The sequence below is a fragment of the Lissotriton vulgaris genome, chromosome 12 (assembly GCF_964263255.1).
Source record: "Lissotriton vulgaris chromosome 12, aLisVul1.2, whole genome shotgun sequence".
NCBI classification, from domain to species: domain Eukaryota; kingdom Metazoa; phylum Chordata; class Amphibia; order Caudata; family Salamandridae; genus Lissotriton; species Lissotriton vulgaris.
In genome coordinates, this window is record NC_141700.1 from 141,320,699 (window position 1) to 141,343,394 (window position 22,696).

At 44.2% G+C, this 22,696-nt stretch overlaps 1 protein-coding gene across 2 annotated transcripts in view; it reads right to left on the reverse strand.

Annotated features, from left to right (window-relative positions):
• The window catches only part of LOC147673690 (intelectin-1-like), a 45,748-nt gene extending 23,801 nt beyond the window's left edge, over positions 1-21,947 (reverse strand). Inside the window, exons 1-3 of one of the 2 annotated variants that reach the window (XM_086947608.1) lie at positions 21,810-21,947; positions 19,643-19,713; positions 17,889-18,059 (exon numbers count right to left, since the gene is read on the reverse strand). In XM_086947608.1, the coding sequence (XP_086803734.1) occupies positions 17,889-18,059; positions 19,643-19,700 (229 nt within the window). In that variant the 5' untranslated portion in view covers positions 19,701-19,713; positions 21,810-21,947. Of the gene's footprint in view, positions 1-17,888; positions 18,060-19,642; positions 19,714-21,731 lie in introns of both variants that reach the window. The other variant, XM_086947609.1, reaches the window with a different exon arrangement.
• Between the last annotated feature and the right edge of the window lie 749 nt (positions 21,948-22,696).

Sequence of the window (22,696 nt, forward strand, 5' to 3'; positions counted from 1 at the left end):
GAAATTGACTACTAAAAAGTAAGACCCTGATTTAGAGTTTGGCGGACGGGTTACTCCGTCACAAATGTCATGGAAATACCATCCGCCATATTACAATTTTATTTTATCCTATGGCACTTGTAAAAAGGTGGACAAGCTATCCATCACGTCTCTGACAGAGTAGCACATCTGACAAACTCTAAGTCAAGCTCTAAGCTGGACTCCCTTGCTTGATTCAAGGGAGCAGCACAAGTACGGCAAACGGATGATGGTAAGGACGATGGTTGGTGGCAATGAAGAGGCAACAAAAAGAGATCATGCATTAGAAGCAAAAAAGACAAAGTGATATGCTGAGTCGAACATTTATTCAAATTTAGAAAAGGTCCAAATTTTCCATTAAAGTTAAAGTTTCTATTTTACAATTCTTGTTTGTGAATAAATAAAATATTTGTTAATTTCTAAATTTGTCTCATGTATACTTGTTTCTGTACTTTGTGCATTGTTTTGGGGTTCAACTAATAGAAATTGATTATACCCAGGTCTCCAGCTTCCAGTAATGACTCGGTGGAGGTCCCTGAATTCCAGAAAGGATGAACTTGGGGACGGGGTCCTCAGAAGTCGACATTTTAAGAATTGCTACTCTAAGGGGTTAAAATCGGGGAGTTTAGTGATGGTCTTTTCAAGTTATGCTTATTTGTTTGTGACATACAAAATCAATCTATTATATTAGTCAATGTGGCACAGACACAGGCATTTATTGACTCAACAATGAATTTATTCACACCTTGAGCAAATCACAAATTGTTTGAATTTAAAGATGACAATGCTGATACAGAAACCATATAAAGGGTACTACCAGATATATGTTGCAAATGTGTGTTTCTTACTAGAACTGATATTTTCTTTTACTGCTTTTTTATTTTCACTATTGAAAAATCAATAAAAAACAAAGGAGTAAAAAAGAGCAAGGGATTTGAAATAAAAAAAAACAGTAAGGAGTGAAACTGTAGCCTGCGGCATAAATCTGGTACGTGATATTTGGCGTAGTGGAGAAAACTACATGCGTAGTATCAGACAGCAGTAAGGCAGCCAGTTACATGAGCAGTGAGTGAGCGAAAAGGCGATACCGAGAATAAAATGTGAGAATCATTTGCAAGGAGGTGGCAGGTAGAAGAAGAAAGTCAAGTTCCCTCCTCAGAGGGAGACTGTGCACAAATCATCTTGCAGAATGTTGGCATGCTTTAGGGGATCTCTGAGAATCAGAGAGGTTTGGGTTACTGCTGTACTTACAATTAGCAGTGACTCATTTGGAGCATACTCAACCCCAGAATATAGATTCTCAGAAGAACTAAGAGAGACTGGACAGAAATTAGAGAGAACTGCCAATAAAGTAAATGGCACGTCCTCAAAGAAAAGGTTAAACTATTGAATCACATTCATGATGGAAGGAAATAAAAAGGGAAATAGTACAGTAAAATGTATTGTATGTAAGAATATCGAGGACAAAAAAAATATCATAGGGCCAAAATCTAAATACCTCTATATTGAGGACTAATAAATATTATGAAGGTAAATGCATACAAGTATGGATTTACTGTTCTTAACTCCACATCTACGTACCTTAAAGATTTGTATATCGTCAAAGTGCATAAAAGTGATGTTAAGAAAAGTAAACCTTTACTTACCTATATGTACTTACCTTCACGATATTTGGCCCTAGATATTTTGGTGTCAATAATTTGGCTCCATGATATTCTGTATTCCATATTCTGACAGCATACCATCAAATTTCTAAATGGAGAAAAAGGCCTAACAAAATGGCAAAGTAACTGGTTCTTTTTACAGCAGTAGCACTGTCAGATCCAAAGGTCCACTTATGGGCACTCCAGTGTTAGACTCATTTCTGTATTCAAAGTATAGTTACGAAAAGATCAACATTCCAGGATCAGAGTTGCTAGAGTAAAAACAGTGTGTTAACATATTAAAGGTCTGCAACATACGGATGATAGTAAAGCAGTTTAATTAAATGTACAGATGGTACACCACAAGCAATAGGTAGGAAGGGGGTGGCTGGTGGACCTGCTACTCTATCTGCTGTTGAATTCAATATCTGCATGTACTCGCCTCATCACCGCAATATTGAAGTAAAAATACTGCATCCACCAATCAATCTTATCTAGAAGAGGGGCAGCCTCAACTCCTATTGAAGAATGAGCCACTTGAAAGAATTTAGTGATCATGGTCATAGTATTTTTACAAACAAAATATCTCTGATATTTGTACAAGTCTTTATGGATTTATGGAGAGGTAAGCTGACCAGGAGCTGGCGTTGGAGGCTTGTGTGAATTCTGACAGTAAAGTTCATCTAATAATACAGTCATTTGGGATATCCGGGTTCATCGTGAAGCCGCAGACTTCCTTTTCGGAAACAGGAAAATAGCTGAGTTGCGGATGGGTGCCTTCATCTGGTTCTGGTCTGAAGGTCATGCTTTGTACTCAATGTCACATGATTTAGGGGGATGAGGAAGATGATCAGCTGTTGTCACTGGAGACCACGTGGCACCGCCCCCAAAGTCTATCCTGCTGGGTTTTCTTCTTGATCACCTGAATGAATCAAGAAAAAAAGCAAAGCTGATAGAGTGCCCAGTGACAACAGCAGTCATCTCAGCAAGGAGTTGTCCATGCCTGTCCCGATGCTACCAATCTATTCTATCCCTAGTTTAAAAAATTGCTTCCTTTATTAGTCTGTCCTAAAACACATTCAACAATACAGGGAATCATTTATTCCAGAGGTTTTAAGCTTCGGTTCTCAAGAGCTAAAGATGTGCCGCTATCGTCAATGCTGCAAGCGCCCAGGATGGTGGGTGGACTGGTACCGCTTGGCCAGCATCCCCTGTCAGAGAAATATGACATCCTCTGTCCCCCCCACAACTCTTGCAACATCTCACACTGATTTTACCTCTGGCAAGATCCCCTTATGTAAGCCCCCCCACACCCTGTACCCAGAATTCCAGCATATGCCCCAACCTGGTTCTCTGCCAACCCTGCCCTACCTTTTTACGTCTACTACTTATGTACTTGTTTCCAGCACGCTCAATGTAATGTATGCCAGCAATGTGGGTGGAGTAAGAACATCAAGGAACTGAATGTATCTTGTGGGAGATCAAATGAACAACCAACTATGTGCCTGGTTGACCAATATAACCAATACACAGAGACCAAAGGGGTGAAACCTCCTGAGAGGCTTTCTGGCAGCTTAGTGCATGTTGATGAGGCAGTAGAGCTTCCCTCTTAACCATCATGCTTACAACAACATGTCCACAAGCTGTTTGCGCTCCACTTGTTAAAATAGGACTAGATGAATGCTGGATGTATTATACTTAATGACTCAGGAATTGTGATGTTTCCAGCTCTGTTCCTGTCATTGGCACTCAAGAATGTCAGGATCACATAAAAGGGGGACTAAAAACAAATGTTGCACATGAATTGCCCTAATGACTTCTACGGTACCAGCCCACCGCTGCTTGTATTATTTGCCCAGAGCCTGGATAAAATAATGCATGCAGCAGTAGGCTTCAGACCTTCTGAGCTGTTGCATGACAGATATGAATAGCTCATTCTTTCTTGGTTTTATTCTTTGTGTCCTGTACTTTCGTTTTGTTTAAGTAAGTAATATGTATATTGTATAGTTAGTTAAAACCATAACAATTTAATGGAAAATCAACATGATACACAAAAATTTCAAAATACTTAATTAAAAATAAAATTAGCAAAATTCCATTATTCGGTTAGCCAGCGCAGTATACCTTGTTTAGAGTGTCAAGTTCATAGATCTAACCAAATCTAAAATGAACAATTTCATTCATAAGATAAAACGTAATTACATAACCACGAAAATTCATAGTCAATATAAAAAATCTTCACAATACAAGGTCGGCAATAAATACATTGGGTTGTTTTGTAAGTACGGTGAACCAAAGCCTTTCCGAGTACACCAATGGAATAATATCACGTTGGGGGACAAAGTGGTTATTGGACACTAGCGCTATCACACCTAGTGCCTCCATTATACCCACTTATGCTTAAGGCTTACTGGAATTGTCCCTCCTGTTACCTTAGGCTTGCCCTCCTGGTACCTCCCTCTCCAAGGGAGAATGCAAAATGCAAGGGTACCCACCAAAATATCCAGCATAATCTTCATTTAGGGAACAATTAAAAATGCCAAGGCATTCTTTCGAAGAAGGTTTAAACCCTATAAACGAGCACCATCTATCCGGAGGACACCATTCTCCGAATCCCATCTTACTTAGAGCCCGACTGTTCAGCAAGTCGCCCAGTACATATTACAAATGATGTAATTAACGACTAACAATGTTTCAAAGAAAAGGCTATTACCTGAATATTCAATAACAATTGATTTAAAATATTCACAAATGTAGCACATCTCCCCAGCACCCCAGGTGATCTGCTACTGAAGCAAAAGGAAGATGCCTGTGAACAAGAATGAGCTCCCTCTTCCAGAGAAATAGGCTTTAGCAATAGTCTTCTTTGATTATCTTAAGCAGATCAACAACATAACAAATGAAACCATGATTCTTGATAATTGTGCCAAAACCTGCAGTGATTGTTAAAACCTGAGCTACCCAGGCGCGGGTTAAAATTTCTTCTTGGTAGCACCAGTACTCTCACATAAAGGATTTGAGCCCGAGCAGTTGCATTGATGAGAGCCCAAAATATTTGTGAGGCTTCCCAACATAATACGAATCCTTTAGATTCAATGGTGAGTAAATCCAGTTCCCAGGAAGTCACTTTCATTTGCTTGTTAATGGCTGTCTACCATGCAAGATATAGGATGTCGCCATCCCCTAAGGCGGAAACTTCAATCTTTAGTAGCAAAATCACTTTGTTAAGTTGATTGGACCATGGGTGCCTGGTTTTTAATACATTTTGTTTTCTGCTGTTTCCATTGGAAACGCAGGACTACAAGTCCCAGAAGGCAAACATTAAACATGAAAGGGTGATATTCTCACATCTGAGGCTGGGGACCACTTGAGATTGGTATGAACCACTTTGTAGCATGTCACCCATTCTAATAAACAACATCTCACAGACGCCTCAAGATATTGAAAAAGGGAATTGTACATTTGTGGCAAAAATCGTAATTTTGCGGCACAAAAACCGAAATTGTTCAGCATAAACATTGAAATTTTGTGGCACACTTTTGTGTTATTTGCAGAATTTGTGTGGCACCTTATTTAACTTTTATTAGTTATGTCCTAATAAAAAAAGAATCTGGAGGAAAGGTACATGGTGTAAATTCTCCTAATCACAACAACATAGGATTCGTCTTCACAGTGACACTATGTTGGGGTACCAGTGTGGGTCACAACCTTGGTGGGGAAGAGCTCTTGAGGTGTAAAATGGTTGGAAGAATATCCTATATAGGGAGTGGTGTGGGTATCAATGTCTAATTTAGTGGAATAGGAAGAGGGTGAAGGAATAGTGTACAGCTGCTGAAATTACCTCTAGATGAATCCCAAACTTTATTTGTGTCCACAGTCAGTGTCAGTGTGAAGAAGAGCCCTGTGATGAAGCATACAACCCTTGGGTGGGACACAACTTTTGTCCCTAAAGCAAATTAGGTCCATACATTTGAGACTAACGTTTCAGTTTGAAACAGATAACCTGAATTATTGTTTGTATTGCGATTCAATAGCCGAGCAAACCTTTAGCTTGTGATTGATGGTGGACCTTAGAGATGATTCATATAGTGTTTGCATTTTAACGGTGGACTGGGAAGATGCGGCTGTTGCTGTTTACATTTTTTAAATGATGGTTAGCTGGGGAGATGCTAGTGCTACAATTGTCCTTCTACAAAATTCATTACCAAGTGCAAGCTTTTGGAAATAATGAAAATCTATAAAATAATGGAGAACTTTAACCAACCAATATGGCATAGATTAATACATTTTGTATCAAAACACTTAGGGGCTGATTACGATGTGGCCTGTAAAGGCTCTGACCGACGGTCAGAGCCTTCAGGGCCGCATCGTAATGGACCAATCGGTTTACTTTACTGGTTTACTGGTTAGTAATCTCAAGGGCGGGCCATTCTGCCCTTGAGATTAGAATGCATGTTTTTGACTTGGGTTCCATGCTGGCCTGTCCGACAAGGAAACCATGTCAAAAAGCGTATTTGGGGGCCACAGCAGGGTCCCCTTTGGTGCACGGCCTCCGGTTGGAGGCCGAGAGGACACCTATGTTGCCCCCCTGTTGATCCCTGCACCTTGTGGCATGCACCTTGAGGTGCCTGTCAAGGGGAGCAGAGATAAACTGCACCTCCAATTTCACTATGGGAGCATGCATTAAGGTTGCTTTATGGCCGTAATGCATGCTCCAATATTGATATATGGGATTCCTAATGAGTTGGTCGGGAATGCCGACCCGGTTGTCAGTCAGTCCCAGGACCGAGTTGGAGTTGGAGTTGTGTAAGCCCCTTAGTGTTTCAGCAGTCCCTAAGTGATTTACTTGTGTCTGCATCAAAATATATTTACCTAATGACCCCATGCCGTTGGGGACGCTGTACTCCAGTGCTGGGCTTTCCATCTAGAAATCACTGTTTTCAGCTGGGTTGATCCAATTGATTCCATTGAAATTGTGTTGTATCACAATTGCATTTATACAGCTCTTACTACCGCTCACGAGAAATTGAAGAACTTTAAGATGAGTAGCACACTACTCAGGATCCCAATCTTAGTGGTTAGTCCAGTGGTTGTTGGCTTTTGGGAATAGTCTTGTGCTCTGAAGAAAATCATTCCAGGCACTTATGACAGTGTGATCCTCTATGGGTAACCATGACTACTGGACCAGCGAGCGCTGCAGGGGAGCAGACAAGCGGGAGGAGAGCGCCCAGGGAGGTCCTCCAACACTCACCAAGTGCCGTGAGGGGAACGGCCGACGAGAATCTTGCGCCACAATAGCGCCAGCACCCTGACCGCCGCGAGGGCAAGGGACTACATCCCCCAGGTGCCCCGGCGGTCAGGTGACGTCAGCGGAGCGCCCGGAGGCGCCGCCAAAAGGGAGGAGAGCCGAGCGCTGGAGGCGAGCGCTGCAGGGGAGCAGACAAGCGGGAGTAGAGCGCCCAGGGAGGTCCTCCAACACTCACCAAGTGCCGTGAGGGGAACGGCCGACGAGAATCTTGCGCCACAATAGCGCCAGCACCCTGACCGCCGCGAGGGCAAGGGACTACATCCCCCAGGTGCCCCCGCGGTCAGGTGACGTCAGCGGAGCGCCCGGAGGCGCCGCCAAAAGGGAGGAGAACCTCTCGCATCGCGAGTCGCGCGCGGGAGCGCCGGGCTAAGCCCGGGCAAAGGGCGGGCCCTCTACGGCCCTCATCGGACAGAAGAGGCCGGGTCGGGCCTCTCCCCCTGGCCGTGCACCTATAATAGGTAAGACCTCTTGTGCCAAATCACTCTCACTCCTCATAGGTACCTACTGCTATTTACAACATGTCTCATACGGGGGCCCCGAAGATTCCCACTGTGACTAGGGTCTTGGCAAAGGGGTCGATGGTTCATTATTTAATCAAATCAACACCGCCTGTTGACACATCACCAAACTTATCATTTTTGGAGGAACTTAACAGTTTATGCAAAACTAAGTATGCGGCCGTTAAGTCGACATCGGAGCATATTAATGCCTCCTTTTGCCCCTCAGCCATCACAAGCCCCCACCCCAGTACATCATTCCCACCCTATGAAAATCTCATGGCTACTTCCCCCTGCCCACCTGAAATAGGCAGTACGAACCCTATAATGTCCCCCCAGGACTTTTCAGGTGAAAGAAAACGATCAGCCGAAAATCAAACAGACTCCCAAGCCAAGGAAAATACATTACCTGCACCCCCAACTTCATTAACCCTCTTGGCCCAGATACAGACTATGTTTAATGCCGCAATACACCCTTTAATAGAAAAAATGAACGATCTTGGGGACAGGATTGCGGCAATAGAGGAAATGACTAGGACAAACTCGATACTCCCAAAAAACAAGGCCGACCCCAAACAACCACAGCCTTCACGCGATGTTGTAAAGCCGCTGACAACTCCACAAAGTAGTGTTCTTCAACTCCATCGGGCTTCACCAGGCACACTAACTCAAGCTACCGAGAAAGTCTCCACCAAGATAAAAACAGCAAACAGCTGTTCCTATAAGTCGGGACAGAACAAAGTAACCACGCCTCCTAAAGGGTCACCTTCCAAGATAAGGAACATACAAAGAGGAACAAATCATATCCACCTACCACCAGAAGCTGCCCCGTTCGTGGGTGTCCTTTCTGGGGTCCATGAACTCACAAAAGGAAAAACCGAAAGTGAACAGGAGCTGAGAAATAAGGCCCTATTTTGGTTAACAAAAAATAGACCCCTACCCCCTGACATTGATGGTAGTATACAATGTGTTAGAAGGGTGGGATGGTTGGGTCCGCTCCGGAAAGAGAGATCTGGTGACCTGGTTCTGATAAAGTTTATAAACAGTAATGTTGTGCCTTACCTCCAGTCTTGGAAACCACAGATAGGAGATGGTCCTATACATACCTGGGGATTATCTGACTTTTATCCCAGAGATTCACTTTATCCCCACACAAGATCATCGAAGAGGCAAATTTTTGGCAGGACCAAAACGGCTCCGGGTTGAGGGGTTTTTAATACCCAGACTCTTACTTTATACACTGTGCATTTGGTATCTGATTTTTCTTAAAGATTTTTTAGTTGTAATGTTATTTACTGTGATACGATTTGAAATGTAATTGTGTATTTATTTTGTAATGTGCTTTTATGATTTTATACCTAAAAATCGAATAAAGCTAAAGTTCAGTTCAGGTCCATACATTTGAGACTAACGTTTCAGTTTGAAACAGATAACCTGAATTATTGTTTGTATTGCGATTCAATAGCCGAGCAAACCTTTAGCTTGTGATTGATGGTGGACCTTAGAGATGATTCATATAGTGTTTGCATTTTAACGGTGGACTGGGAAGATGCGGCTGTTGCTGTTTACATTTTTTAAATGATGGTTAGCTGGGGAGATGCTAGTGCTACAATTGTCCTTCTACAAAATTCATTACCAAGTGCAAGCTTTTGGAAATAATGAAAATCTATAAGATAATGGAGAACTTTAACCAACCAATATGGCATAGATTAATACATTTTGTATCAAAACACTTAGGGGCTGATTACGATGTGGCCTGTAAAGGCTCTGACCGACGGTCAGAGCCTTCAGGGCCGCATCGTAATGGACCAATCGGTTTACTTTACTGGTTTACTGGTTAGTAATCTCAAGGGCGGGCCATTCTGCCCTTGAGATTAGAATGCATGTTTTTGACTTGGGTTCCATGCTGGCCTGTCCGACAAGGAAACCATGTCAAAAAGCGTATTTGGGGGCCTCAGCAGGGTCCCCTTTGGTGCACGGCCTCCGGTTGGAGGCCGAGAGGACACCTATGTTGCCCCCCTGTTGATCCCTGCACCTTGTGGCATGCACCTTGAGGTGCCTGTCAAGGGGAGCAGAGATAAACTGCACCTCCAATTTCACTATGGGAGCATGCATTAAGGTTGCTTTATGGCCGTAATGCATGCTCCAATATTGATATATGGGATTCCTAATGAGTTGGTCGGGAATGCCGACCCGGTTGTCAGTCAGTCCCAGGACCGAGTTGGAGTTGGAGTTGTGTAAGCCCCTTAGTGTTTCAGCAGTCCCTAAGTGATTTACTTGTGTCTGCATCAAAATATATTTACCTAATGACCCCATGCCGTTGGGGACGCTGTACTCCAGTGCTGGGCTTTCCATCTAGAAATCACTGTTTTCAGCTGGGTTGATCCAATTGATTCCATTGAAATTGTGTTGTATCACAATTGCATTTATACAGCTCTTACTACCGCTCACGAGAAATTGAAGAACTTTAAGATGAGTAGCACACTACTCAGGATCCCAATCTTAGTGGTTAGTCCAGTGGTTGTTGGCTTTTGGGAATAGTCTTGTGCTCTGAAGAAAATCATTCCAGGCACTTATGACAGTGTGATCCTCTATGGGTAACCATGACTACTGGACCCATTACACAACTAACAAGCTATCTCACTGGAAGTGGGGCGATTTGATTACAGGTTCTGTGCATACAGCATGTGCATTAGTCTGGTATTATCTTGTAGTAGGGTTGGAATGTATGACCCATAGGTAGGTTTCATGCACATCTCAGTGGCAGGTGCATTACACCCATAACTGCCTTTTTAGCTCAGATTAGCACATAGGAAGAAGCTTATGTCATATCAGCTGTGTAGGCCACTCCCCAGCAAGAGGATCAGGATATGCAAGCGAGCCCCAAACACCACTCTGTGCGCTAGTAGAGTAGTCCAGCTTCCAGAGGGCTGCAGATCAGGACCTTATCCCATGTAGCCACGTTTGGCTTATCTGCCCTTCAAAGTGGACAGGAGGGAAAAGCCCTGTACTGTCGCACACAGAGATTTCTGGATCAAAGTGAGAGGAGCAATTAATCAAGTAAGTAATCCTTTATTGTTTGATTAATAAAAATCTTTGCAATGTGATACATAATACACACCTAAACAGTAACACACACCATCGAACTGTCATCGTAAATTCATGGCAATAAAATGAATTTAAACCGTTTCCTCCGGCCTCGGGAGCTCAGTTTCCTATGCACGTACTATTGCGTCAAAAGATGCTGTGGCGTAGCAGGGGTTAAACTACGGATGCACATTTTAGAGACCAGGGCAGGTGCGGGGACAAATAGAGTAAGCTTTAAGGAATCAGTACGCTGCTTAGTTTAAAAATGTAAGTTCTTATTTTAACCCCTTGCCCGCGGCCGGAATTCGCACCTGTGCGGCACATTCCGATCGCGGGCGTGGTCATGACGGCTCCCGAAAGTCATCAGCACACGAGGACTGTGACGCATGACGGACGGGAGCCATCATCAGCACGCAAGGGGTTAAAATCAAAGAAAAATAGATTCTAAGAAAGCAGGGCAACCATGAAAGCAGAATCCATTTTGAGGCGAAAGTGCAAATGCTCATTTCAGCGCTCTAGGACAATGCATTATGAAACATTAAGGTGTAAGTGTTCATTTATAAAATCTAGTTATATCAATTTTAGTGTGCAGATGCTTGTTGTAAAATCTAGGGCGCGCGCTGGGCTTGGGAACAGCGACCATTATAGAAAAGAAAGTCCAAAGTGTTAGTTAAGAGGCCTGAGGCAGTGCATTTTTAAAGTTAAAGTGTGCGTGCTTACTCCTTAGGAATCAGCGCAATGGGCTTTATGGAATTTAGACATGAGTGCTGGCAATGAGGAGGTTTGAGAAGATTTATGGTGCTGATGTACATAAGAAAATCAGGAACAATGCTATCTTCTCAAATCAAATTCTCGCCTCCCCGCCTTCAGCTAGATCCTTGATCGCAGTCATCTTAGCAAATCTCTGTAGGAAAGTAACCACTGCGTAGCTCAGACCAGTGTCTGTCGGTTCAAGATAGGCCAATATCACCTCCCTAGATGACCTTATGCCTTGATCTCTCCACTTCCTGCACATGACCTCACTTCGATCCCCCATGACAGAGCGTCACAGGCATAAGACGTGAACAATGTTCTCTGGCTCTTGTTTGCATAGCTGACTGGTGTTTTGCTCTGACCTCCTTATGGGAAGATGTCTTAATAGGGAGTAATAGTCCCTGCCTATATTTCAGGAAGTGTGCCTTGGCATGGTTGCTGTATGTTTTGCTTAGGTAGCCCTGTGGTTTTAGCCTGATGTAATTTTGAAGTGTCATCCACCCATGATTGCACCTGGATAGTCTGTCTTTGTTCTCAAGCATTGATAGCAAATGTGTGCTGAATTTGGCTAGTTTTTTCAACTCCAGGTGGTACGAAAAATGAGTCCCAGGTACCAGATAGGCCAAGAGAGCACAAGGCCTGATTTAAGTAGCCCCGGCCTGAGACCTTGGCCTAAATTCCAGTTCGTGCCAAAGGTAACAACCGAAGGAACCTGCCAGTGACATTTTTAGTCTATGACAACAAATCGCGAAGGCCTTCTTCCAAGCCTGAGACTGTTTGGCAATGCCAACCTCCAGCATAATTTAGGCAGGCAATGTATTTGGTGGTAGTTGGAAGATTGTCCTGTATATTTTGAGTATAATTTTATCCAAAGTGGCACTATCCCAACTCCTGAGCACCTCGCTCCCATAGGTCCGGGTGGGGGGGATCTTAGGTTGTGCCACCTGCAAAGTTGGCGTGAGCATAGGAGCATTTAGTTTGAACTAAGAACTCAGGCCAAAAGCCAACACATTACCTTTCTTACTTATTTACTCCAGTAGATCACTACATCCTCCATTCTCCAAGTAAACTCCAAGGTACTTGAAGTTTTTACTAATTCCATTTTTTCGTGTCCAAGAGACCAGGTGTGCTTCTGTGCCTTTTTTCTTTGCACTTTTAGTATTTTTGCTTTTTCCTGTTAATGGTCAGCCCATTTCTTGCTGAGTAGGGGGAGATTTGCCTCAAACAGATGCTGTAAACCAACTTTGGTTCTGCTTATGAGAACTAGGTCATCCGCGTACAATAGGTTTGATAGCTGGAACCCCCCCAATTTGGGAGAGTGAGAGTTTTCTTCATTTAGTAAAGGAGTAAGATCAGAAAAAAACAGATTAAATAAAGATGGGGCCTAAACGCATCCCTGCTTCAGGCCTTGTGTTGTTTTGATTTCCCATGGTAAATGAGAGGAAACATCAAAGCATCTCCTTGTCCAAGAGACAGCAGGGCTAATAACTGAGGAAGAAGCAATAACATTTTTACAAAACAGCTGAGAACCACCCGCCAATGACAGAAAATTTTCAGATAAAGTCAATACAATCATGTACAAGAAAAAAAGACAATACTCCCAAACTGTGCAGCACCTAATGCTTGCTGCCTGCTCCCACAGCCGCTGCAGTTGACGGGGCACCTGACTGAGGTGGGCGAGCAACAGAAAGCCTGAGCCAGAAGCCTGGCTCTGGCTCGGCTCGATATCCTCCTGTAACCTCAAACCTAAAACGAGCCAAGCTTTAGCAGAAGGGGATGCGGCCTAGAGGTTATAGCTACCACCCATCAACATGGAGAACCAGGTTTGCATGCTGGCCTTGGCTCAGCATCCTGGGAATCCTTTCAAATATCCTTGCTCCCCCCCAAAAATACGCGTACGGATGTTTTTGTCTGTTGTGAAGAGCTTTTATGTCCTTGGGCAACGGTCACACAATGTAAACCGCCAGCAATACAAAATGGATTCCAGATGCCACCCACACTCTAATCTCATCCTCCAAGACTTAAAGTCAAAGCATTAAACTTTGATGTCAGAAAGATACCCATCTACTGTCTGGTTCGCACAGCGTAAAGCTGAAAAATGGAGGATCAATTTCAGCTTCCCTTACTGACCAAATGATGCTGCCCTATATATAAGAATCCAGGCCACATATAGGGTACACAAGACAACTAAGGACCAAGGGCCCTAGGACCCTGCACAGGGGGAAGGGAGGGACCAGTCACTGGACACCACTTCCGGTCAGGAAAGGGGGCCTGGGCAGTATTGGGGAGACAATGGAAGGACCAGGGCGTGCCTGCGAGCACGCGACAAAGATACCAAATAAAGTAGAGGACGATCCCTACCTGTGTCCTGGTGTATTCCTTGGGATCGGGGCAGACGTAGAACAAGACCCTTGCCTCACAGTTCACTGTTATCTTTGTCCTCATGGCTCGGGTAGGAGTGTTTCTCAGTGCAAGTTAAAACTTTCAATTCTAATCAATAATTCTCAAAGGAGAGATATAATCTGGTGAAACATTTTTGCATTTGAAGACACTTAATCATATTGTAACAATATCCTTGTTGCATGACTTACATGGCAAATATTTTCAGCAATCGGTTCGTGCAAGGGCTCGTAGAGCCAGAGCAGACCCTTGGCTTAGGCTCCCGGGCTAGTTCCAGTGGGGTAGCTAGGCCAGAGCGGGGGGTGCTCGCGATTCCTGCCGCCCGCAATGGCCACAGGTAAGAGCAGAGCAAGGGATGGGTCCTAAAAAAAGAAGTGGGGGGACGCCGTCACTGGAAGTGACGTCACGACAGAAAGTGACGTCACGAAAGGTGAGCTCCGATCTTGTCCCCGAGAGGCCATAGAGTAAAGTCCAGCTGTTTGGCAGGGGGGACGGCATCCACCCGGTAAAATAAGTGGGGGGACGCCGTCCACCCACGTGGTACCTTGACTCGAGCCCTGGAGCGGAGGGAGCCCCCCTTGCTACGCCACTGGCTAGTTCTCCTTCCTTAAGCCTTAGTTGAGCAGGTCAAGGAATGGACAGAGGGATGGGTGAAACGGGACTAGTAAAAACAAGTTAAAATAAAGCAGAGCTCATTCCAGGTGAAAAGCACTTGCTCACCTTCCGGAATCACCGAAAGCAGTGCTTGAAATGGAAACATAGATGTGCCGGTACTCTGTACTAGAGTACCTGCTTGTCACTGAGAAGTGCCGGTACTCTGTACTAGAGTACCTGCTGCTTGTCACTGAGAAGTGCCGGTACTCTGTACTAGAGTACCTGCTTGTCACTGAGAAGTGCCGGTACTCTGTACTAGAGTACCTGCTTGTCACTGAGAAGTGCCGGTAGTCTCCAATTAAAAGTATTGCATTTCTCTTGAGAAGTGCCGGTACTCTCCAATTAAAAGTATTGCATTTCTCTTGAGAAGTGCCGGTACTCTACAATTAAAAGTATTGCATTTCTCTTGAGAAGTGCCGGTACTCTCCAATTAAAAGTATTGCATTTCTCTTGAGAAGTGCCGGTACTCTCCAATTAAAAGTATTGCATTTCTCTTGAGAAGTGCCGGTACTCTACAATTAAAAGTATTGCATTTCTCTTGAGAAGTGCCGGTACTCTCCAATTAAAAGTATTGCATTTCTCTTGAGAAGTGCCGGTACTCTCCAATTAAAAGTATTGCATTTCTCTTGAGAAGTGCCGGTACTCTACAATTAAAAGTATTGCATTTCTCTTGAGAAGTGCCGGTACTCTCCAATTAAAAGTATTGCATTTCTCTTGAGAAGTGCCGGTACTCTCCAATTAAAAGTATTGCATTTCTCTTGAGAAGTGCCGGTACTCTACAATTAAAAGTATTGCATTTCTCTTGAGAAGTGCCGGTACTCTACAATTAAAAGTATTGCATTTCTCTTGAGAAGTGCCGGTACTCTCCAATTAAAAGTATTGCATTTCTCTTGAGAAGTGCCGGTACTCTCCAATTAAAAGTATTGCATTTCTCTTGAGAAGTGCCGGTACTCTACAATTAAAAGTATTGCATTTCTCTTGAGAAGTGCCGGTACTCTCCAATTAAAAGTATTGCATTTCTCTTGAGAAGTGCCGGTACTCTCCCTCTCAAAATAAAAAAGCGTACCGGACAGTACCGGCCCATTTAAAGCACTGACCGAAAGCAAATACTGACGCAGGCCTGGTTTCCGCTCTCCCCTCTCGACAAGCAACTCCAGTCCTAAGGAGAAGGGGGGTGAGGAAGAGCAGAGGAAGGCCCTGTAGCATCATTTAGGGAACGTCTTGGATGGAGGGCAATCACCAAAAAGACATGTCGTTCTGCTGCCTTTCAATCAGGCAAACCCTGCTGGGTTCTGAGCCTCCAGGCAGCCTGAAAGAAAACAATCAATAAATCAAGTAAGCAACACTTTTGGTGTTTTTCGCGGCAGCCACCGAAATTGCAGGCATCACGCACCTCGGCGATTTTGAGATATAATCCTCGATTTGAAAAAGATGGGGAACTGACTGTCCACACACACGGTCCATCAGGATGTCACAATGCATTCCAAGAGATGAAGAGACAATAGAACATGGTCAGTACAGAAGGGAGCATCCCTTAAAAATAAGGCTGATTAGTGATCTGATATCCCCCTGTTCGGAGGAAAGGTCCATTCGAGAAAACATGTAGAGACTGGGAAGGTATCACCATTTTTGGCATATTATTCCTGATTACAGATGTAGAGAATCTTAATAGCATTGTAAAAGGACAGAAATACCAACCTGCTTCCGCACCACCTTGTGCGGTGTCACTGTGGATGTTTGCAACCCGTTATGGGTCTGTGCAACCTCTCTAAAAATGTGAGGAGCCCTCAGGTGCACTTATTTTGGGTAATGTATGTGTGGCTGCCTAGTTGCCGAAGCAGTATTGGCATGTGTAAGCCGCCCTGCTCAACTTTTTGGTGGTATAAGGGAAATCAACAGAATAAAATCGGCCCACTATACATATGCAGACCCCCAAACAACCAAATATCTGACCTGTAAAGCCAGCCTCTCCGGCACTGCCTGTGTGCCCTTTAGGCCAGTCCGACCCAGCAGCGAGGATTGTTCCAAAACTCCCCCAGGAATCAGTGCCGGACTGGCAGTAGCGGGCACTGGGCGTTTCCCCACTGGCCTGCCAGGGTAGGGGCTGGTTTTGGCCCCTAGTGGCCGGTTTTGTTTCCGTGGGCCAGCAATATTGCCCCCTGTAACAAAATTAGCAAACAGCTCAGCTGCACCCCCCCAGCAATTTACTCCCTGAGTGTCGGTATGCAGCTCCGTAAAGTGTAATATGCAATTTACTACCATTGTTGTGTGTGATCCCCAAGAGCCGAAACATCGAGTGGGCTACTATACCCCTCTATCCCTAAACAATAGTGATAAATATCATATTGCACTTTCTGCATCTGCATATGGTTTATGCAATGAGCGTTTTTCATGGGATTTGTTTCTAACCAAAACCAGGGTGGAAGGGATTACGTTTATGCAACATGCTAAAGTCACATTGCAGAGTCCTCCTGACTATTTGGAGAGTTGTTTCCCAATGTAAATCAATGGTTGCAGGCGATCTGTGAGCCAATAATCCATGTTTTTCTAATGTGACTTTTGCTGCACTGTGGTAATAAACTCTAATTTGACCTTTGAACTCCAGTATTAGAAGTGTGATTGTACATTTATTAGGAAAGTTGCTCTAAATAACATGTGTTGTTGGACCACATTTATTTTCTCTTCCATGGCATATTTAAAGAGTTTTATATAGCCCTTGCAAGACCTGTGGGTATCAGAGTGCTTTACAACATTTACAGAGACAATACAAAACGAACAGAAATCCATACGTAAAGGTAAATAGCAGAGTCGAGAGTTTCTGGATTGTAGGCTGCTAAAGCCATGATTTACTATCCAGAGGGTTAAGGTGCAGAGCGAGGAGGAGATCCTTTAGTTTTCTCTTAAAAATAATGAAGGAGGGGTTGGTTCTGAGATCTGCTAGTAGGGAGTTCTGGACTTTGGGGGCATTGCCCGAGAAGGAGTGAGCCAGGGGCTTTTTGTTTATATTTCTTTGGGGGTATGCGAAGTAGGTAGTTGGTGCTTCTCAGGTTTCTTGCCTGGCCTGCCTTGGTGACTTTGGCTGCCAGGTATGTTGGTTTACCAGTGTGAAGGACTTTGTGAGTGAGACAAGCAGTTTTGAAGTGGCAGCGGGCTTCAATTGGGAGCCACTTAAGAACTTTCAGGGAGGGGGTATGTTATTGTGCCTTTTGGTGCCTTTTAGCGTAAACATAAATATATTAGGGGGGGTGATGTTGTCAGGAAGCGTATACCCTGGATATATGATTGACACACAGAGTTTTTAAGTTTCCTTGCCCCATATGTGAGTCGATCATCTAGCGATGCCTTTTTCTCTACATTCTGAGATTTGTAGCCTAATGAATCCCAGAATACAGTGGAAAACCTGGGCAGTGTAACCTACTCACACATGCACCCGACACACCTGTGAGCTCGGGTGATGAAAAGAACATTGTGTGATGGAAAGAAGTACCGGGAACCCTCTCTCTAAAGTGGTGGTCACTTTCTACCTACCCTGGGATGTCTTATCGTTCGACTTGATCTCTTGGCAGCTGCGCATAAGCTTCATTGCCTGCATGGGATGGTAGCCGTCATACTTCTGCTCGCACTCATCTGCGTTCCACTTGGCCACCAGGTCCAGGATGGCCAGCTTCTTACAAGGAAGATCATTGGCATCACATTCATCTGAAAGAAACATAGTGTTCAGAAAACTCACTACTTCTTGATACCATTCCCAAAGAAATGTTAACTCAATGTGTGACAAAAGTAGATGATGGTATTTGACCAGAATATTGCTGGTAAAATATTGTGATATAAAAAAAGTGGCTTAAATATTGAGTTTCAATATTGTGAAGATAAGTCTATATGAACAAGTATAAGTTTACTATCCTGAGCTCTGCATATATGTATCCAGAGAGTGTATTTATCATCTAGTACTCGAATATGGAAGTAGAAAAAGTGAACCTGTGCTTACCTACATTTACCTGCTTTCACAATACTTTGGCTGTCAATAGTTAGGCCACAATAATTTTAATCATAATATTTTTGTCCTCAATATTCTGGCATACAACCTATTTTGATACACCCATTACTCAATATTATGAATTGAAGAGTCTTTAATGTGAGCGACATGTGACTGGCAACCAAAAATATTATCCAAAGGGAATTCTGGCACCATCCTACTAGCAGTGCAATCTGTCTACCCCCACATACATATGTCCTATTCAACTAATTGCTTGTATGACTGTATATGTTAATGTTATTCTACAGTAATATTGTATCTGCCAGACCGTCTTCCAATAAATCACACGTTAACTACATAGTTACTATTCTTAAATTCACCTGTACCTACTTTGGGAGGTAAACATAAGCAGTAGCGGCTTGGAAAGGTAAGAGTGGTGTGGCAGGGCGGGGCAGGGTAGGGGTGGTAGAGGGTGACAGACAGCAGGATAAGTAATATTAGAAAAATAAAGAAAACCCATACTTTGTGCTCGTGACATCGCCGGCGCGACATCGAGCAAGGTAAGTGGTTTTATTTATTTATTTAATATTATCCCGTCGTCTGTCGACTTCCACCAAGCCCCACCCTGCCCCCGCCTCGCCTCACCTCACCGCTCTTACCTGTGCGAGCCGCTACTGAGCATAAGTGAGGTTAAGAAAATATATTATGTACTTACCCTGCAACGGGATTGTAAATTGATGTAGTAGATGCAATATCATCAACATACCATATGTTCCATATGATATAGTGACGCGCTCACCTAACAAATGAGCTTCCATAATGCAAAGTAGTGAAACAGATGCATGTGCATGAGTGGGCTTATACTCAGTGGGCACTGGATTTCCACACTTATTCCCTCAAGTTTCAATCCTGTTTATCACACAGAGATTTTGCTTCCTAAAAATGATAATCCCGAGAGGGCCAATAACATCCATTACCAGCACCACTAGGGTTATTGGAGCACTTGGACTGAGCCCCTCAGTAGAGGACTGCAGATAGCTCGCAAGGTTGGGTGCAGCATAAAAAAGGAACTGAAGCTTTCATAGTGATCACAATGGCTCAGAGAGTCAACAATGTCGAAAGAACCGCGCCATCTCTCCGGGGTCACCCCTCATATGGAACCAGTGACATACAGCTCTGAAGAGCTCAAGTTGAGCCCACCCTTACCAGCCCTCTCGTGGAACGTGGCCTCAGGACATCGGCCCCTTTCCCTGCCCCCCCCCCTCCCCACCCACAAAGCCCATGTGCCCTGTTTGAAAACTCCTACCTGCGGCTGAGCTCCAGGACACGGAGACCAGGACAAGAACCAGGCAGAGGATCTTCATTTTACAGCTCGCCCTGAGGGGGTGGGGGAGAAAAAAGAATGTTGTTGAGGAAGCACGGATGGACATTGGAATTACAGGAGTTTTTAATCGTGCATGAAGAGAAAGACCGCATTCGCCAAAAACACGTAAATACATAGACTGGGATTTCCATGGCTTCCTGCATGCACTTCCACAGGTGTTTTTCCAATTACAAACATTTAAAGAAGTATGCCTAGAAAGATGCACCCGGCACAGTCTTCTAGCTGTCCTTCTGGTATTGCCATGTGACATATCCTGAGGGGTCCTCTTAGGTCTCTCTCTCACTGTCCAGCATTCTGGAACCAAGTATTTTTAATCAGGTGAAAATGCATAATTGATTACTATAATCTGTGCAGATGTTGTACTTGACAAACCGTAATTTCAAGGTCTCAATGATTTTCCTAGAAGCCCCTCCTCAGTGTTCGTGGATGCCCGGATTGGTGAATACCAGGGCTGTGCAGTCTTGGTTCCACCCCATTCCTCTATCCCCCTACGCTTCCCGTCTTTATCTCACTCTTTTAGTTCTTCCATCCCTGTTTTCTCCATTTCTTACAGCTTTCCCATCTTTCGCCTGTTCCCCCATTTTTTTCCGTCTTTTTCTCAGTTTCTCTGGATCAAAATCTGATGATGACAAACGACACAATTTAAGGATGGATTATAACTTTCTTTTTATGTTACCTGGAACACCGAGACACGCTTCAATATCTCTGAACACCGAGAAGTCCTTCTGACCTATCACATCTACATCGTGCCTTCGCATAGCACTTTTCATTCTTCTTTCTCCTGTTCTCTCATGGAAGTTCCCTTTAAAGCCACTTTCTCTCCCACTTTTCCATCTCCTTTTGTGCGTCTATATCTTTCTCCATTTCAGCCACATTTAAAAAAAATCTTTTCTCTCTTTCACTTTCCTTTACCTACCTCTCTTTTTTCTCCATTTTCTCAAAGTTCCGTTATTAATGTAATCTAGGGTGACCAGAATTTTAAAGCCAAAAACCGGGACAATTTAACAAAAATAGAAGAAGGACTACAATTTTACTTCAAGCGATGAGAGCGCTCCTCAGCAGAGAATTACAGAACAGGCAGTAAGAACATACATAAAATGCAGGGGCATATTACCAAGGGCCCTTATCGCCGCTTTAGCTGGATTTTTTCCCGCTAGAGCGGCGATAATTTTATCTCCCAATTACCAAGCTGTCGCTAACACCAGTTAGCAACAGCTTGTAGGCGATAGCGAGCATTTTGGGGCCCGCTTTGCATGTCTGCGATATTTATCGCTAATGACATGCAAAGCGGGCGTGCCAAAATGTTAGCGACTGAAAACCGTCACTAACATTGCTATCGCCTATGATCAACATAGGCGTAGCTTTGGAAATAATCGCGCTAAGCGCGAATATCTCCAAAAGCTAGCGCCTGCCCTGACCAGTTCTTAGCCATGTTATCCAATGAGAGGTGGATAACATGGCTAAGAGCGTTGTCACGCTAATGCGTGAATATCGCTGTATTGACAGCGATATTCACGCACTTCGCCTGATTTTTATCGCTTTTGAGATAAACCTTGCTAATAGCAAGTTATCTCAGCGATGAAAACAGGTGAAGGGCGGCGATAAAAATATTACCGCTAACCCTACTTAGCGATAAATATCACTGTAGGTTGGTAATATGCCCCGCAATTTTTAAACCCGGTAGCTTGCCTGTTAATTAAATTGCTTTCTTGAAACAATTGGTAACTAGCCCTGCTTTGTAAAACATAAAAAACACCTCCCACCGTTTTCAGTCGACCCTCTTTAAAAACGGGGACATGAGCGACATTACTTGAAATTTGCTGGGACCTCTGGTTAAAATTAAAAACTGGGACCGTCCTGGCAAAACGGGACGCCTGGTCACCCTAATGTAATCTCTTCTCCGTTTCCCCTCTCCCAATCCACCCCGGTGCCGGGCTCTGTGTTTGAAGCATTCAGTGCGGATGACCTGTAATCTGCAGCCTGTACAGGGGAGGCTGGGCCCCCCACTCACCTCTTGACCCCGGTGCCACTGCACCAGCTGCACCGCCGATAACTACGCCCCTGCAAAAAAGTGACAGCTCCCAGTTACCTGCTTCTCCTTTCACGAGAAACGTTGCTCTAGCCTGAGACAACCTCTGACTCGGAAGCTTGTCTTGGAAGCCGTCAAAGAGACTGCAGGGCTGCAGACGGGAGCTCTCCCTTTTATAGGATTCCTCTTATCAGCGCCCCCTCAGGCTGTTTGTAAAGATTATGGGTTGTAACACAAATAGGGAAAACCGCAGGGCAAGCATGTGACATGACTGGAAATTAACCACACTCGTTTTCCTGCAATTTTAGAACGCATGCAAGGGTGTGGCGGAGAGTGCAAACAACTGAATGTATGCAAGTGGGATTAGACGTCGTGGTGGCCCATTCTGGTTCGTTCTAGTTGGGGCTGGGCCAAGCTTAAAAAATGTCTACCATGCTTACGTAATTTATGAGCGTATTGATAAAATGATCGTTATACTTTCAAATTGTCTGTCGACAATCTGGATTGAAAATGAATCGGTGGGCGAGGTGAAAGGTCAGGTATGCACACCTTTCCCAGTTTTGATACATTTTTTTTCAGAGGTTGGGATTTTGCCTGTTTTACAGCATTTTACAAAACGTCGAGGTTGGATTTCTCATCCAGAAAAAAAACTACGGAGGATGTGTGGCCACTTCAGTGGAGACTGGCATGATGTGGCATCAAATACTAAAATGTTCATGGAAATTCTTGAGGGTATGCATGTAACCCTCCTGGGAATGCACGTACAAGGCATCATGCCATCACTTCATTACACCTCTGTGCAGTTACAGGTGAGCCCCAAGCAAATCTGAACCAGCCCAAGTCTGCCCCACGCCGAGTGACCCTGCACAGGCCCTGGGACCAGGTCCATTCTGCATTGATTCTGTGGAAGTCCAAAGATAAGCAGTGACAACACTGGTGGGCGCATG